Here is a 17,351-nt window from a genome sequence, read left to right as displayed (position 1 = left end):
TAATTTTCAAAGAAACATTCATAATTCCTGCAAATCTTTTGTGGAACGAGATTTTTTTCTTCAAGTGTATTCATTCAATCATAGAGATTATGCCCTATAATATGTTGAAATATTTTGTCGGGCTGGAAAGCAACCAAATGTGGAAAAGCATCCATGAATACTTTAAGGGAGAATTGGTTCAAGAATCCCAAATGATTTATGACGAGCAACAACATTGAATCATTCACATATAGTAAAGGAGCTTACTTGGAGACTGTCTGGAAATAAAATTATCTGAAAGAACAATTCGTTAAGGCAGTTTTAGCTCACCTACACTGGCTACACCCCTGACTAATACGGGCAGATGGGGCGTAGACAAATATGTTGTTTTTCGTTCGTTCCAGCCTAGTTCGAGAAATGATACTCCGAAAGAAATTCTACTTTTAATCACGTGAAATCATCGAGTTCATGTTGAACTAACGAGTGGCCAAATGACCCGAAACCGGTCTGCAAGTAGTGTATTCCAATGATTGAAAATCGATTACGGCAGTTGTATGGCCAACAGCATATGCAGGAATTACTTTTGTGAAGAATCCTGCATTGACACCTGTCGAATATAATCCACCGCCCTTCGTGGTATTAGCTAGGGGACTAGTTGTTTTCTGATAGGCGTCAGTCCGTGAATTGAGACTGGCCTGAACAAACTATTCTTTCAGACAATTTGATCAACATTGAATGATTTTCAATCCTCAAAAAGCATTCATTAATTATAGAATATAGTTGAATTTGCAAGACATTTTGGGTGCCGCTGATGACCGCTCTCGCCACAAACCTATGGCTATATATTCGTAGCTGCCTCTACACTGTTCATTTATTCTTTCCTATTCGAGCAGATATATCATTGAAAATATGGTGATAATAAATAATAATTCTGAGGATGCCGAGTTTGATGAGATACTGGAAAGAGATTTTACTAGTGTTTTTCGGCACGGGTACATCACAGTAGAGGGGGTAACAATGCCGAAAAGATTCGAGGATTTGAAAAACAACATCCGCAACTGGAATGTGAGGGAAGATGATGTGTGGATTTGTAGTTTCCCAAAAACAGGTTAGTGGTATTACTATAAATTAATACTACTGATGGTGGTAATAATGAATAAGTCTTGGCACCCTGCGTCTACTCAGAGCACATGGGTATCAGACCTAATGATCACCCACTCAATGGTGTGAAGAGTGGTCATTGGTTGATAATGCTGGAGCGCCTTCCGAATTAATCGGGGCTTATGGAATAAGCGCAACCTTAGGAAAAATAATAATAATGAGGCGTTTCTTGCCCAGCAGTAGAAACCAATTGAAATAATATTCTTCCAGCTTCGATACACAAATTGAAAGTGTGTGAAACATGTGTAATAACTCAGCATCAACATTGAATATAGGCTTTATACTTATTTTTTAACTCAACTAAAGTACAAGAGAAGATATCACAATAGTCCTAACTATACACATTACATAGATTGGATGTTAGTTTGCTGCCGTTCACAAATAATAGTACATTTTAGTCGAGATGAAAAAAATTAAAGAACTACCAAAAGCAAAATTAAAACTCACAATCATGGAAGTCAAAACTAAACAAAGAGTTCTTTTTGTGTTACAATTATTGGTTCCGTATCTTGTGTTTCCTCTTCGGACAGAAACCACAGCTTTGATTCGCCGGGGCATGGTTCTTATGAGCCTCATGAGGTTTTTATGCGGCAAACGCTCCCACTCTTCTCGAAGAGCAATTTCCAGCTCATCCAAAGTAGTGAGATGATTTTGACGGCTTCGGATACTTTTTTCCCGTTGATCCCAAACATGTTCAATGGGATTCAGGTCCGGGGCTGCAGGCGGGCCACCCCAAAGTGGTGATAACGTGTGCTTCTGCTCTGTGACCTACCTGGACATCCAACACCTTATTAATGTACCTTTGGGCGGTCAGCGATCGGTTTCGAATAACTGAAAAGTCTGTACGATCATTAAGTGTTATTCCACCCCATACCACCTCCAAATGGGACCCTTGAAGCAGCAGGAAATAAAACGTTCATTTCTTCTTCTGTACACTCTGGCCCGACCATCATTATCAAAAAGAGTAAATTTAAACTCATCAGAAAAGAGTACTTTACGCTAATGCCTTAGCTGCCAAAGTCTGTGTGTTTTGGCAGCTCGTACAGCCTCGTTTAAACTCTGCTACCCAATATTTCACTGTTGTAAAGGAAGGAGCAGACTCGCCTAGAGGAGAAACCTGTTAAGTTCTTTCATTGGTTTGCTGAGGCCTTTCGAATAAAAGTATTGTACCACATAACAATGATTAATTTTCACTAATTCCCTTTTGGCTATTGATGGCTGCCAAACGAATGCCTAACAACGCAGCGTCTTCAAACTTGAAACATATAGATTGTGTATTTTCTAATACAGTGATAATTTTCAAACAACTACCGCCATCTCTAGGTCAGGCTGGGTACTTCTGGGATCACCCTCGTATACATCTCTGATATAAGTTCATTCCTATTTCTTATCACGCTATCCTAGACAAAATTAATTTTGAATATATTAGATATTAAATCTATAATCAACATCTCGGCAAAGTTTTACATTTTCAAGAGAAGTTATTCTTGTGAATAACTGCTAAACTCTAGGCTAGTTTTATAATTAGTTGTGTGCTTTTTAACCGGTTTCATTTCTGTTGAGTGCGAACATTTTGTTATTCGACTGATGTTATCAGTGTTTTTGAATATTTTCTCCATTACTGTTATTTATTGAATATTAATTTGTGAATTTTACTACGTTAACATTTCAACTTGATAATAAATATCACAGCAATTTCTTGAGTAGTTGTCGTCCTCGAAAATTTTCGAATTATTTGTACGATTTATTATCAGCAAATACGCTCTGCGAAACTAGTTCTCACTAAATTTTTTTGAAACTCAGTAATTCCAAAGTTTTTAAACCTTACCAGTCTGACTTACTCGTTGAATTGAGCATTTTCTTCAATACAATTATTAATTATTAAGTTGATCAAAGAATGTCACTGCCGGAGATAACTGTGTGAAAGCTATTTTCCGGGTTTTTTGGCCGTGCTCTGCAGATTTTTATGCCTGAAGTTTCGTCTACTACTGCGGTAGATATTATCAAAGGCGATGTGGTAACGTTTACATTGCCAGGGGTGGTGCTCCCTTTGTTCCAAATGCTTCTACTGCGATGTTGTTATTCGATTGTTATTTGTTGTTATTTGATGTTGAATATTGTTATTAGCGGGCGTTACTTGGTTTTTCATAATTGGATTACCTGATCTTTATTATTATTATTACATATAAATAAAGGCTGAGGACAGAGTCCTATGTGAGCATAAAAACGAAGGATATCAACAAGTTAATACAATGCATGCAAAAAGAAAAGAAAAATAATTAATATATGCATAGAGGCGATTAAGCAAATAAGCAAATATCTATTTCGTTTTTGAAACTGTTCATAACGAAGTTGGGTAAGTTGTTCCATGTTTCGAAAATACAATTCACCAAAAAATATTGTCTCTGCCTCGTTGCTAATTTTTCCTTTTTTAATTTGAGTGTGCGACCACGTGACCGCGAATCATTGTTGAAAACAAAAAGTTCTTTCTGATCAGCATAGTTGTACTTAGCTATACGGAAAGATATGATGAGGTCGCCACGGAGTCGACGTTGGTCAAAAGCTAGCAGTTGTGCCATCCTCAGTCTTACGTGTGGCTCGACGCTGTACATTTTCCAACAAGTCCCTATCGCGCACCTGAACAGGACACCACACTGGACCTGCATACTCCAAGATTGGACGAACGTAGGTTTTGTAGAGTTTCATGGAACTTGAATATGATAGATTGAGAAACGTTTTGCGGATGAGCTAAATCAGTGTGTTTGCGCGTTTGCATGTGGATATTATATGTTCGGACCAAATTAAGTCAGTATTATAGTCACTCCCAAGTCTACATGTGAGGACACTGTACGTAACGATTGACCGCTTATTGTGTACGTATGGAGTGGATTGTTCTTTCCTTGATGAAGTACGACGCATTTGTCGACGTTAAGAGGTTGACGCCAATCCTCGCACCACTGACTAATTGAGTTGAGGTCTTCTTGAAGGGAATGATGTTCGACTTAGGCATTTGCATACAGTTTAGTATCATCGGCATAAAACGACTTGCTGGACTTTATGTGAAGAGCAAGATCACTTGCATAAACAACGAAGAGGAGCGGACCAAGAACAGATCCCTGGGGAACTCCACTTGTTACTTGTCTGTGCGAAGAAAAAGAGTGACCCACTTTGACTGTGAAAGTTCTATCTGTCTTGTAATTTTTAACCCATAGGTTTAGTTGGCCTCGAATACCGTGTGTGTCAAGTTTGTGCATTAGCCTCCTCACTGGGACCCTGTCGAAAGCCTTGGCAAAGTCACGATATCTGTCCTATCGTAAGCTGTCGTCCAATCGTTCATGCACTGTAGTAGATTGCTGGTGGTTGATCTACCATGGTTGACAACCATGTTGTTCTGGTGGTATATGATTGCGTTTTTTGTTAAAAATTCTGACATATCTTCTACGATGACGGATTCCATTACTTTGGAAGATACGGATAAAAGACTAATGGAGCTGTAGTTGATTGGATTGAGTTTATCGCCTTTTTTGAAAATAGCGGTGACAGATGTCTTCTTCCAAGCCCGTGGGATGCGATATTTTGCGAAAGAGACTGACATAATTGTTGACAACGGAGTGCAGAGAGTTTCGGCAAACCTTTTGAGAAAAAAGGGGCTCATTCCATCCAAACCAGGAGATGAATTCGATTTAATGTTCAATAAATGATTTTCAATTTTTTCCGAAGTAAACGTTACATTAGTCAGATTATCACGTAGTCGTTCTGCTATAATTTTTGGTAATTGGTCATCTCGAGGCTCAACCGTGAAGGAGCTTGTGAAAGAATCGGCCAAAATCTCTGCTGATTCGATATTTGTAGAACACAAGGAACCGTCAGGTTTTCGTAGGAGCGGAATGCTTACTTTGTTGTTCAGGTTAGATCGTATGAACGTGTACAGTTTTTTATTGTTTTCACAGTCTGGAATAGGTTCTTCGAACTCACGATGTGAAGATCGTATTGTTGATACCAAGTGTTTTGAGAAATTTCGATGAGCTTGGTAATCTTCTGTGGCTTTTGATCTTTTGTATTTTTTGTGATGTATGAGTGACATTATTTCAGCATTGATCCACGGTTTGAGAGGATTTTCTCGGCATATTTTCTTGCGAAAGTTCTTGTCAGCAGAGGCAGTTACGAGTCGAGTAAAATTTTTCCCAGAGAATATCAACGTTATCACATGCGTTAAACAGTTGTATCCAATCGATGGTAGAAAGTTCATCGGATAACTGATCAAAGTCGATTATTTTGAAAACTTCGGTTTCGTACTTGTTTGGCATGTGAATGTTGAGCTGAACAGTTGCGTAGATTACTGCATGGTCCGATAATCCAATAGGTGGTAGGATTTCATGATCTGTGATGGCTCGTTGTTGATTCGGAATCTAGTTGGTTCAGTGATGAGTTGAAAAAGGTTTGAATCGGCAATGAAATGCATGCAATTACTCGTGGCGCTATTTGTGTCAGGTATACTATTGATGGGCCTAGTGATATTGGGGTAGTTAAAGTCACCAGCAATGATGAGGTTGTCAAGGGTCGATAGTTGATTTAAGTAACTGATCAATTGGACATTGGCTTCATGGGATACATCATTAGGTCTGTAGATACATACAATATTTATGCTGACAGTTTTCTTGGTGAGGCTGACATGTAAGGCCTCCACGCCTTGGATCACGGCAATATCTTGTTGAACTGCAAACTCGGTTATGATCTCATTGCATAAATATATACATACTCCACTACAGACACGATTTAATCTGTCTGCTTAGTAAATACTGTAGCCTCTTATGTTAACCAATGAATCTGGGTCGGTTGGTTTAAGCTATGTTTCGGTTAGGAGTAGGTATTATGTTAGGTTTGAGATCAACTGTCACATATGAGTTCGTTAAATTTAGCAGATAATGAGTCTAAGTTAGTGTAAAGCATGTTCCAGCATAGATACGGCAGTTGTTGGTTGTTGTTAGAGGTTATTTTTTGTCCGAAAGTTGATGGAGGTTATTTTGGGAATGCCATGTATATATTTAATGGTGAGATTTTGTTCTTGTTCGTGTACCTTTAGGGACAGGTAGCCAGATTTTGTTAATGTGCATTGCCTTTTCTTTTCTATTGAAATTTTTGAATTTCTATTGCCCCTCTATATACTCTTGAGTTTTACTGAGTATTACTGTATCTTCCAATGAGATGATATAAGTGCCCTCTTTGTTGAGCGAATCTGTCAGTTTGTCCGAGTCGACGATTTCTCTTGTGCTCAGACAGACGATTACCTATACTAAAAGGCATCCGGTTATACTCCGGGTGTTGCTTAGGGTTCTCTGGGGTCCTTAGGCGACCTTATACTCTGTCTGCTAGTTTTTGTTGTACTAAATATTGGTTTCACGTCAGGTTTCCCTAAGATTCAACATAGGGAAGGAAAGCTAATCGCTTCACCAGCCTAGTTAGGGTTACTTTGGCCATATTGTCTCCAACCCTCTTTTTATTGCATATCGACTTATTGGAAATAATCAAGAATCCAATATATAGCTTTCCAGACGACAGCACATTTGTCTCGTCATTCCATTTGGATTTCAGGAAATCTTCACCGGCAGCCGGAGGTTGCAGAAGTCAAATATATGATTTCGCAACTGAAGAACAAAAAATCGGCGGGAACCAATGGATTTAAAGCAGAAAAACTGAAAATTATTGCAGACTACATCACTCCTCTTGTCCATATCATCAATAATTCTTTTGATACTGATATCTTTCCATCTATACTTAAGATATCTACAGTCATAACAATATATAAAAATTGCAATAATACCGAAATGTCTAATTCACAACACAACAAAGTTTTTGTTTCGGGGTTGAAATTAGATGATTTTAATGTATTTCCACGTGTTAAAACCGAAAGTGACCATAAAAATTATATATTAGCTCTTGTTTTCAAGATATAGTATCATTATATTATATATATGTATATTGAGTTTTCAACAAATGAAATATTTCATCACCAACAGTTGGTACACATGTTTGTTTACATAACACCCCTCTCATCAGCTGTTCTTAAGTAGTAAACATAACCTATGTGAGTTTGTCAATTGTACGCACGTGGTTGCTATTGAAATTATCGTGTGAAGTTGATTTTTAAATTAATTTAAGTGCTGATCTGAAATGCCTCGAAAGTGTGTGAATTCTGTCGATAGCTTTTGCTATATATGTGGTGAAATAACATTTAAGGCTCAGAAACGTAAAATGACACCTATCGTTAAGACAGCCTATGAACATTATTTTGGTGTGAAAATTGGGGACCAAGATAAATCATGGGCTCCTCATATATGTTGTAATTCTTGTTCCGTCATATTGCGAGAGTGGCTGAAAAATAAAAACCGGGCAATGGCTTTTGCAGTACCTATGGTTTGGCGTGAGCCTACCAATCATACAGACGACTGTTATTTCTGCTTAACTCCTCCCATTAAGCAAGGTTTATCTATGAAGAAAAGAGGAACGGTTAAATACCCTAATCTCCCATCTGCTCTTCAGCCTGTACCACACTCAGACAATTTGCCAGTCCCTTCTCCACCCCACAACTATGAAATTTTAGAGGAAGGTGATGAAGACTGTTTAGAAGGAGCAACCCATCCTTCTACATCCCATGACCCTGATTTTGAGGTAAGCGATAGGTCTAGTGATCCGCACAGAATTAGTCAAGCAGAGTTGAGTGACCTTATAAGAGATCTTCGCTTGTCTAAGGAAAAGACTGAGCTGTTAGGGTCAAGACTACAACAGTGGAATCTTCTAAAACATGATGTGAAAATATCTCAGTACAGACAGCGTCAAAAAGATTTGCTTCCTTTTTTTGAGAAAAAAGAAAACCTCGTAGTTTGTTCTGATGTTAATGGTTTGATGGACTGCTTGAATTTGGATCACACTCCATCTGAATGGAGACTGTTTATAGACTCTTCAAAACTAAGCTTAAAAGCTGTACCTCTGCATAATGGAAATCAGCTACCCTCTATTCCTATAGGTCATGCAGTTCACATGAAGGAAACGTATATAAATATGAAAACACTTCTCCAATCAATCAAATATGAACAACACAAGTGGCACATCTGTGGTGATCTGAAAGTCATTGCTATACTCCTAGGAATGCAATTAGGGTTCACCAAGTACTGTTTTTTGTGTCTGTGGGACAGTCGGGATAGAAAATCTCACTATAAAAAAATGAACTGGCCTACACGAGACCTAAACCCTAATGAGAAAAATGTAGTTTACGAGCCTCTTGTAGATCCTAAGGATGTTCTCCTTCCCCCATTACATATTAAGTTGGGACTAATGAAAAACTTTGTGAAGGCCATGGACCAGGAAGGACAAGCTTTTAAGTACTTGAGAGCAAAGTTTCCCAGGTTGAGTGATGCTAAAGTCAAGGAAGGCATCTTTATTGGGCCTCAAATCCGTGAAATCGTAAATGATCCTGCTTTTGACATGATTTTAACAGGAAATGAAAAAAGAGCCTGGGAAGCCTTTAAGGGGGTTGTACATGGGTTTTTAGGTAACAAAAGAGATGATAACTTCACAGCATTGGTTAAAGAGCTTCTTCAAGCTTACCACCAACTTGGATGCAACATGTCCTTAAAAATTCATTTTCTTCACTCTCATCTTAATTTCTTCCCACAAAACTGTGGAGTTGTGAGTGACGAACATGGAGAAAGATTCCATCAAGACATTGCCTTAATGGAACAGAGATATCAGGGCCGTTGGAATGAAGCAATGCTTGCAGACTACTGCTGGTCTGTGTGTAGGGATGCTCCAGAAGTGTTTTATAAAAGACAAGCTAAACGACAGCGATCTTACAATGAATCGGATGGACTTAATTGAAATTTGGTGGTACAAACTTCTTTTATTTGTCATAACACTAAGAATAATGTTTTTTTTTTTATTAATTTTGTACTTAAAATCACCCCAAAATTAGTAGAAATTGACTAATTTAGTGTAGGAAACATTCAAAAAATATTTTTTTGTTGTGTTGTGTATCGCCCTATTGCGCTGATATCTAACTTCAGCAAAATAATAGAGAATATAATAAAGAAAAGAATAAATTCATTTATTGAAAAACACAATATTCTATCAGCATCACAATTTGGTTTTAGAGAAGGAAAATCAACACAAGAAGTTATTAGAGCTATATCAACAAAAATTTACTGTGCAATTGATTCAAAGAAACCAGCAATAGGAGTTTTTCTAGACTTGGCAAAAGCCTTCGACACTGTCGATCACTCAGTTCTCCTAGTCTTGTCTTGGAAGATGTAGGTGTACGTGGTACAGCTCATAGTCTACTGACGTCATACTTGACTGGCAGAACACAGCGAGTTGAAGTACGAAACCACATCAGTGAAGAAAAATCTATTACGTGTGGTGTACCTCAGGGCACGGTGTTGGGGCCAGTTCTCTTCATAATATATATGAACAATCTCTTCTTCACAAAAGGAGATTGTGAAATAATAAGTTTCGCAGATGATACTGTCATTATATACGAAGACGAAACCTGGCAAAAACTGAAGAAAAAAATTGAAAATAACTTTCCTCACATTATGAAATGGCTGAATCATAGAGTGCTTTCGATAAATCTAAAAAAAACGTTTACCTACCTTTGTGCAGCTACAAAACAGGTCTTATATATATATATATATATATATATATATATATATATATATATATATATATATATATATATATATATATATGCATGAACAGCAGAACGGAAGTGTACTCTTATAACACAAGTTTAACTTGATGACTATTTTATTGTATTGACATGTTTCAATTGTTTAGATATAACATTCTTTTCGACACGGCCAACCTCACTAAAAGTAAGTTGTTAAAAAATTTTTTTATATCATTATTAAAATAAAAAAAAAAAAAAACTTGTGCATATTGTATTATCACCATAAAACATTTGTAGCTTTTCCCTGAAGATGATAATAAATTTTATCGAAATATTGGAATAACTTGTGTTATAAGAGTACACTTCCGTTCTGCTGTTCACCCAAAGAAATTCCCAAGTTTTGTTCTTAACTAGTCAGCAAAGACTGTCCTTCAACTATATTTATATTATATATATATATATATAATATATATATATATATATATATATATATATATATATATATACCGGGTGTCCCAGAGCTTTTAGGCCAGCAGATATCTCAGTTACCTGCAGAACAAAAATTAAAACAAAAATATGTATCATAGGAGAACACAAGCACTTTCATGCAGCATAGCAAAATCCACCCCCTGGTAAACAACCCCAAGAAACCACCCCTAACTTTTGTTTTTCAAATGGCACGCCCATGTTTGTTTTGGTTCAACTTACAGTCTTTTTCATTTCTCGGTCAATGATGTATCATGGTAGGTAGAATGACATGCAGAATCATAGAAAATAAAAACACAAATGAAATATTAATGTTTAAGGTCATCTGTATTTTGATACATGATACTACAGAAAATGTTCAAAATGTTGGCCAGCACTTGCCACACATGCTTCAAGTCGCCGAATCAGCGCGCGAGTACAGGAAGCCCTAATCATTTCCGGAGTAACGGTATGACAAGCCTCTAAAATTTTTTGGGTTAAATCGTCAATATTCATTGGTTGTGTTTCGAAGGCAACTCGTTTCAGATATCCCCACAGGAAAAAGTCCAGTGGCGTGAGATCTGGAGAACGTGCAGGCCATCGCACAGGTCCACTATTTCCAATCCAACGGTCTCGAAAAGTATCATTGAGGAATGTAGTAACTACATTATGGTTATGTGCAGGAGCACCATCTTGTTGCCACCACATTTGTTGTCGTTCTTCAAGTGGAATATCTTCCAGGAGGGCAGGTAAACAATTTTCCAAGAAATGTAAATATCGGTGGCCCGTCAAAGTGTCTTGGAAAAAATGGGGCCCGATGAGTCGTCCATTATGTAAACCACACCACACGTTCACACCCCACATTGTTTGGAAATTGGTTTCTCTAATCCAGTGAGGGTTGTCCTGTGACCAATAGTGCATGTTATGTCGATTAACAGTACCATTATTATGGAAGCGGGATTCGTCACTCCACAAGATTTGATTGAGGATGTTTGGATTGTCATGGACTAAAACTTGAATGTGAGCAATGAATGCCGTTCGTCTTTCGAAATCGGTAGGTCTGAGTCCTTGGTGTAAATGAATTTTGAAGGGATGATACTTGTACTGTTTGAAAATTCTTTGCACAGATGACTTACTGATCCCAATCTCTACCGCCAATGCACGAACCGAAATATGAGGATGTGCTTCGGCGTAGGCCAACACATTTATGCAGTTTTCCTCAGTTCGCACGGGAGTGGGATGTACTTGATCTGTTTTTCCTGGAAATGATCCCGTTCGCATGGTATTTTCTACATACGAAAACGTATTACGACCTGGTTGTCGACGATCAGGAAAGCGCTGCCCATACAGCCTCTCCGCAGCACGTTTATTCTTTCGGCATTCATCAAAAATTAAAAGCATATCAACGTATTCGTTGGGAGTGAAGGTAAAAGGCATTTTGATATACAACAACAATATCACGACTGATGGCAATGTGTCATCCAGATATCAGAGGAATGAAAGGAAGCACAAAAAGTTCTAACATTTTATCGCCTCTTTTTCTGCGTAGCGTCCACTTTTTCTGGTGTCTACAATGCAGAACAATTCGATCAGTCCAGTTAATAGTACCCACTAACGTATTCAATTTTCTCGAACAATTATGATATATCGTTGGTTGAGAAATAACAAGAGCTGTCAGTTGAACGACAAACAACATGGGGTTGCCATTTGAAAAACAAAAAGTTAGGGGTGGTTTCGCAGGGGTTGCTCGCGAGGGGTATGTATGTCTTCTATGACATACATATTTTTTTCAATTTTTTTCTGCAGGTGACTGAGATATCTGCTGGCCTAAAAGCTCTGGGACACCCGGTATATATATATATATATATATATATATATATATATATATATATATATATATATATATATATATATATACAGAGAGAGATTTTATCGAGTGTGTATGATACAAATAAACAATGTAATAAATAGTGGACATAACACTCCAAAAAGGGGGGCAAACCGCGAACACGTGTTTTTGGCTATTGGCCTCATCAGCGCGGTGCAGCCAAGTGTAAAGATGGGCAACACTTGTTTACCGAAAGCAGGATACAGCACATACGCACGGAGTCAACAACAGGAGCCAACCGCACATTTGTGGTTCCAGTTAGAAGACCTAGTATTCCCAGGCTACATCTAACATGACCACGTAGGCAGATATAGCTACCTGCGTGACATCCGGAGTGTTATGTCCACTATTTGTTACATTTTTGATTTGTATCATACACACTCGATAAAATCTCTCTCTGTATTTATATCTTGGAAAGGTTGGAGATGAGTCTCTCTTTTATAGATACTTGGCACATTTGATGCCACCAGTAGCAGTACTTATCAGTACTGCCAGGAGCAGTACTTATCAGTACTGCTCCTGGTGGAGCACTTTTCCAAGTACTTATCAGTACTTGGAAAAAAATTGCCCTTGATAATGGCTACCGCAGTAGTAGACGAAACGTCAGGCATAAAATACTGCAGACTACGGCCAAAAAAAACGCTGGAAATATCTTTCACACGATTATTATGTTAGCCAATCTTCATTGTAAAAATAAATATTGCCTCTATATAGTTTAATATTCTCATTTTTAATTTGGGGAGGTCTGACCTTCTACGGCACTGCAGACAATATACAGAAGAAATATCATTTCAGGAACTACTTGGACGCAGGAAATGGTCTGGATGATAATGAATAATCTGGACGTTGTTGGCGGCCAAGCAAATTTGGGACACAGGTCACCTTTTTTAGAGTAAGACTCCAACTATCCCTCAATATACCTTTACATTGAAGTTGTTTTCCAGGGTTTCAGCACTGTTCGACTATAGGGAGTTCAAAAAAGAAAACAAAGATTTTCAACCACCTCCATTTATAGATGACTCTTTGGAGTTTGTTAAACACCAGAGTCTAAAAGGTCCCCTATGCCTCAAAACACATCTTCCTTGGGCGTTGTTACCCAAAGAAATTCAAGATAATACCAAAAGTCCGAAGGTAAGCAAAGTTTTGTTCCTTCTACTCCATCTTGATTTTATTCAGGTTGAAGCCTGGCTCCCTTCCCCTTTGAACTGATTTTTGTTCCTTCCCATCAGAAGTGAAGCAATCTTAGTATATATTTTTCAGATAATTTACGTAACCAGAAATCCCAAAGACACCTGCATTTCGTACTTCAATCATTCCAGATTGATGGAAGGATATAGAGGAAATTTTGAGGATTATTGTAGATTGTTCTTAGCAGGAAAATGTAAGTTATTTAAAGTATAATTCATAAATATGATGGAACTGGACCAATACTTCATGAAAATTCATTATAAAGTATTCAAAAAACAAACTTTAATGTGAGATTTCAAGTGGGAATTTCCCATTGAAATGTGTTTTCTGCATACGTTCAGTGTGATTCATTATTTTCATATTTCAAATAACACATCTTGAAATCCATTACAAATAAAAATAAAAGACAATGTTGATAAGTTATCATTAACCCGAGATTGGACGAGGGACAGACATAAACAATAACATTAAAAAATGCAATAATATTTTTAGCATCTAAGATATTTTTCCAGAAATACATGGTGTTTCATTACGCTTTCATCTATCTTTGAATTTGAATAAAACAAAGTGTGTATGGGATATCAACGAATATTTTTGATCGTTTGAAAGACCTATTGATGCCATTATGTGTGGAATACTAGATTCGGCTATTAAATAACGAGACTGGGCGACTAGAGGACGCCCTAGATGGGTGGAAAAAAAAAAGAGTACTGCGTTGGGTATCTGGAAATGTTCTCTATTCACGTTTTCGTCACTATTACAGTATTTATGCAGTAGCGGTTTGAAACGAACGTGCTTTTTTCTAGTGCCAAAAACCATGTGTGACAGGAGCAACGCGATCTCAAATTTCTCGTTGAATTGAAAAAACTGCTACTCAGTGCTATAAATTATTGCAAGAGGCCTATAGGGACAATTCTCTATCTCTCGCGCGTATTTTTGAGTGTGTGAAAGCGCTTCAGTGAGGGTCGAGAGAGCAAATCAAAATTCAAGGCAATGTATATCGTTTTTTTCGACATTAACGATATCGTGGTGACTGGATGGGATCCAAAGGGTCAGACTGTCAACCAGACTTACTATTTCTCAGTTTTGGCTAGAACGAGTCCGAAAGAAACGGCCCGAGTCGTGGAAGAACAATTCGTGGATTTTGCACCAGGATAAGCCACATGCTCATAACGCGCTATCTGTGAAGCACTCCAGTGCTCGAACACGCGCCATACTCGCCAGATTTGGCACCGTGCGACTTTTTTGTTTCCCAAGATAAAATCTGCTCTAAAAGAGACCCGATTTGAGTCGATGGAAGCTGTAAAGCTGAAAACGGCAGAGCTCCTGAAAGCCCTCACCAAAGAAGACCAGCACTGCTTCGACCAATGCAGAAAACGTTTGGAAAGGTGTGTGGTGAGGGAAGGGGAGAATTGACAGTGTTGGCAGTGTTGCATTTTGCAAAACTGTGATCATCTATTGTTAGATCTTTGAGAACGATTTATTTCTCGTTTATAATCTCTTGGTTAGAATATGGGTCAATTATATGGTCACCATTGAATGGGAATCACAGCACCACATTAGAAAGGGTTCAGAATGAATTTCTTAAGATTTTGTGCATATAAAACGAGCATCCATATAGAGAACCATAATTCTAACTTTGTTGCAAATGCTTTCAACCTCAGTTCACTGACTAACAGAAGAGAAAATTCTGATATAATTATAAACAAATTAATTAATGGTCTTGTTATTTGCACTGAACTCCTCCATCTACATGTGCCTACTTAACTCTCAGGAATAGTGATCTCTTTCACATTCCTTTCCATACCACTAACTATGGCATACGTTCTCCTATCGATCGCACGCTCAAAAGGAATAATGATGCTAAATCATCATGTTCTTCATTCTTTCTTGAACCTGTAACGCCATCAGAAATAATTGATGCAGTGATATCCTTGAATAATTCTTCTTGCTTAGATATTTACGGTATGAACAGTGCAATGATCAAGGGTATAATTGAAATAATTATAGATCCTCTAACATTTTCATTCAACAAGTGTATACAAAAAATGTGTTTTCCAAACGTGTATACAAAAAGGGTGTTTTCCAAACATGTTTGAATGTACAAAGGTATTGCCTCTTTTTAAAAAAGGAGATAGGTCTCTGGTTGGTAACTATAGACCAATATCAATCTTTCCCTCAACAAGAGAGTGTGTGTTCGGCGAGTCTTGGCCGCTACCTGCCGATATAAAGGAGATGGCTCTAGTGACCTGTCCACCTTCCTGGAAAGGACACTCACCCTCTCTATTCTACAGGTACAGGTACAATTGAAAATTAATAATTCCCAAGATTCTGCGAAAATTAACCTAAAAGTATGTATAGAATGCAAAGGAAATTTCCCCATTTTCACCTTAATTCACAGTTTTACTATACATTAATCTTTATTCAAGCTTCAGTTGAATTATGAGAAATTTTCAAGGACTTACAAGCTTTGAATGATTACTATACATTTTTTTCGAAAAATTCAGCCTCTCTAATAAGTCCCATTTTCCAGTACCTTTCGCTCCATTCTGGAATCATGTCCTACCTTTCTGGGAGAGAAGAAACCACCCAAACATTCTCTTCCTGAAGTACGAGGAAATGGTCAAAGATCTACCTGCAATCATAAGAAAAGTCGCGGATTTCCTGGAAAAACCTCTGTCTGATGACCAGGTCGAGGTCCTAAGCAGTCATCTTAGTTTCGAAAGCATGAAAAAGAACCCGGCTGTCAATTACGAAATGGTGGTATCCCTAAACAGGAAGTACAACCTGATACACTGCGAAGGAAGTTTCATGAGATCGGGAAAAGTGGGGGATTACAAGGCTAAGATGTCGCCTGAGGTTATCTGCAAGTTTGATGAGTGGACAAAGGAGCATACGGAAGGATTGGATTTATTCGACTAGGACTCCAGACTTTTGTACTTCATTCATACTCAAATAAAGGCTATTTTTATTTTTGGTAATGGATCTTTCATGAAATTATTATAATTATTATTGTACTGTGACGTTACATGTAGTACGTTGAGAGATGATCCAAAAATTGATAATTTGGGTGGCCGTCTGTTGTACACAATTTTAGAGATCAGTTATCAGAGCGAGAGATTCATATTTATTTGAGAATATGAAAAAAGAAAAATTCTATGTGACCACTGAAGAAGATACTTTTCTTTACTCAGTTTGTATTTCAAACATTCGTCGTGGAATAAAAATCAGATATCATTCACATGAGTTCTACTTTAAATTAATGGTAACAAATTGCACTTATATGGAACACTGTCATCCTCACTGTATTTGTTTCGAAAGATTTTTTTTCTTTCGTGTAACTCAATGTTTATATGAAAGTAGCTCTTTCAGGAGGACTTTCTTTCAGTTTGGGTCTGAAAGTTACTTCTTTGCATGATCTACACATCCATGTACAGAATTACTTATTTTTAAATTGATTACTTCCTTCCTTTCTTTGGAAGATTACCTCATCCTTTTTTTGTATCAAGATGGAGTAGTAGAAAACCAAAAACTTTCTTCCCCAAAAAACAAGTCATCATTTACACAAATCTTGTGGTATTACTTTCGATAAGTAGTTTTCATGAAATCGTTAGATGGACAAAAATAAAAAGTAAACACACAATAAAAAAAATTTTTTCATTTTCTCAAACATATATCGTTCTCTGTATTCGTTATCAGATAAAAGATACTCCCATATCTTTGGAAAAAAAAAGGAAAGAATCAATATTTTTTCGATATCTTTGAAACAGTTTGAAAAAAACAGTATTATTTATCGCGTTAGTCTACTAAAAATACCTACTCTTCTTTGATATACTCTATGAAATATTCAATATTTCCGAAAACAGTTGAAGAATTTATTAACCAATAAAATAAAATCCTTCAGAAATTTATAAAAATACAAGAGACACCATTTTCATAACTTCAATTGTTGGGAATTTTCCCAATATGGAAAATTGGCAAAGGAACACGTTTATGAAAAATACTACC

The 17,351-nt window shown here is 37.3% G+C and overlaps 2 protein-coding genes across 4 annotated transcripts; both read left to right on the top strand.

The window, feature by feature from the left end:
* Positions 1 to 846: 846 nt before the first annotated feature.
* LOC111504051 (luciferin sulfotransferase) lies at positions 847 to 16,324 on the top strand. Of its 3 annotated transcripts, none has more exons than XM_023158529.2 (5): positions 847 to 1,087; positions 12,951 to 13,047; positions 13,100 to 13,286; positions 13,416 to 13,536; positions 15,877 to 16,324. In XM_023158529.2, the coding sequence occupies exons 1-5, from the start codon at positions 889 to 891 to the stop codon at positions 16,263 to 16,265; spliced, it is 993 nt and encodes a 330-aa protein (XP_023014297.2). In that variant the 5' UTR covers positions 847 to 888; the 3' UTR covers positions 16,266 to 16,324. The 3 variants fall into 3 exon arrangements, with proteins under 3 accessions (XP_023014297.2, XP_074028008.1, XP_074028002.1); XM_074171907.1 differs by lacking the exon at positions 847 to 1,087 and adding an exon at positions 5,428 to 5,578; XM_074171901.1 differs by lacking the exon at positions 847 to 1,087 and adding an exon at positions 5,453 to 5,631.
* LOC141481006 (uncharacterized) lies at positions 5,638 to 12,944 on the top strand. The gene is made up of 2 exons (XM_074171877.1): positions 5,638 to 9,806; positions 12,362 to 12,944. Exon 1 carries the CDS (start codon positions 7,312 to 7,314, stop codon positions 9,013 to 9,015), a length of 1,704 nt encoding a protein of 567 aa, XP_074027978.1. The 5' UTR covers positions 5,638 to 7,311; the 3' UTR covers positions 9,016 to 9,806; positions 12,362 to 12,944.
* Positions 16,325 to 17,351: the final 1,027 nt, after the last annotated feature.

Source organism: Leptinotarsa decemlineata, unplaced genomic scaffold (genome assembly GCF_025532065.1).
Source record: "Leptinotarsa decemlineata unplaced genomic scaffold, Ldec_3_MD MMD2_P_RNA_scaffold_12, whole genome shotgun sequence".
NCBI lineage: Eukaryota > Metazoa > Arthropoda > Insecta > Coleoptera > Chrysomelidae > Leptinotarsa > Leptinotarsa decemlineata.
The sequence above is the reverse complement of the archived record's forward strand: the minus strand, read 5'-3'. Positions and strand labels throughout refer to the sequence as shown.

Bases quoted from the DNA above. Each gene is read 5' to 3' on its own strand.
- LOC111504051 (XM_023158529.2), top strand. From the start codon at position 889: ATGGTGATAATAAATAATAATTCTGAGGATGCCGAGTTTGATGAGATA. The intron at 1,088-12,950 runs GTTAGTGGTATT...ATATCATTTCAG, and splicing joins TTGTAGTTTCCCAAAAACAG to GAACTACTTGGACGCAGGAA. The intron at 13,287-13,415 runs GTAAGCAAAGTT...TATATTTTTCAG, and splicing joins ATAATACCAAAAGTCCGAAG to ATAATTTACGTAACCAGAAA.
- LOC141481006 (XM_074171877.1), top strand. From the start codon at position 7,312: ATGCCTCGAAAGTGTGTGAATTCTGTCGATAGCTTTTGCTATATATGT.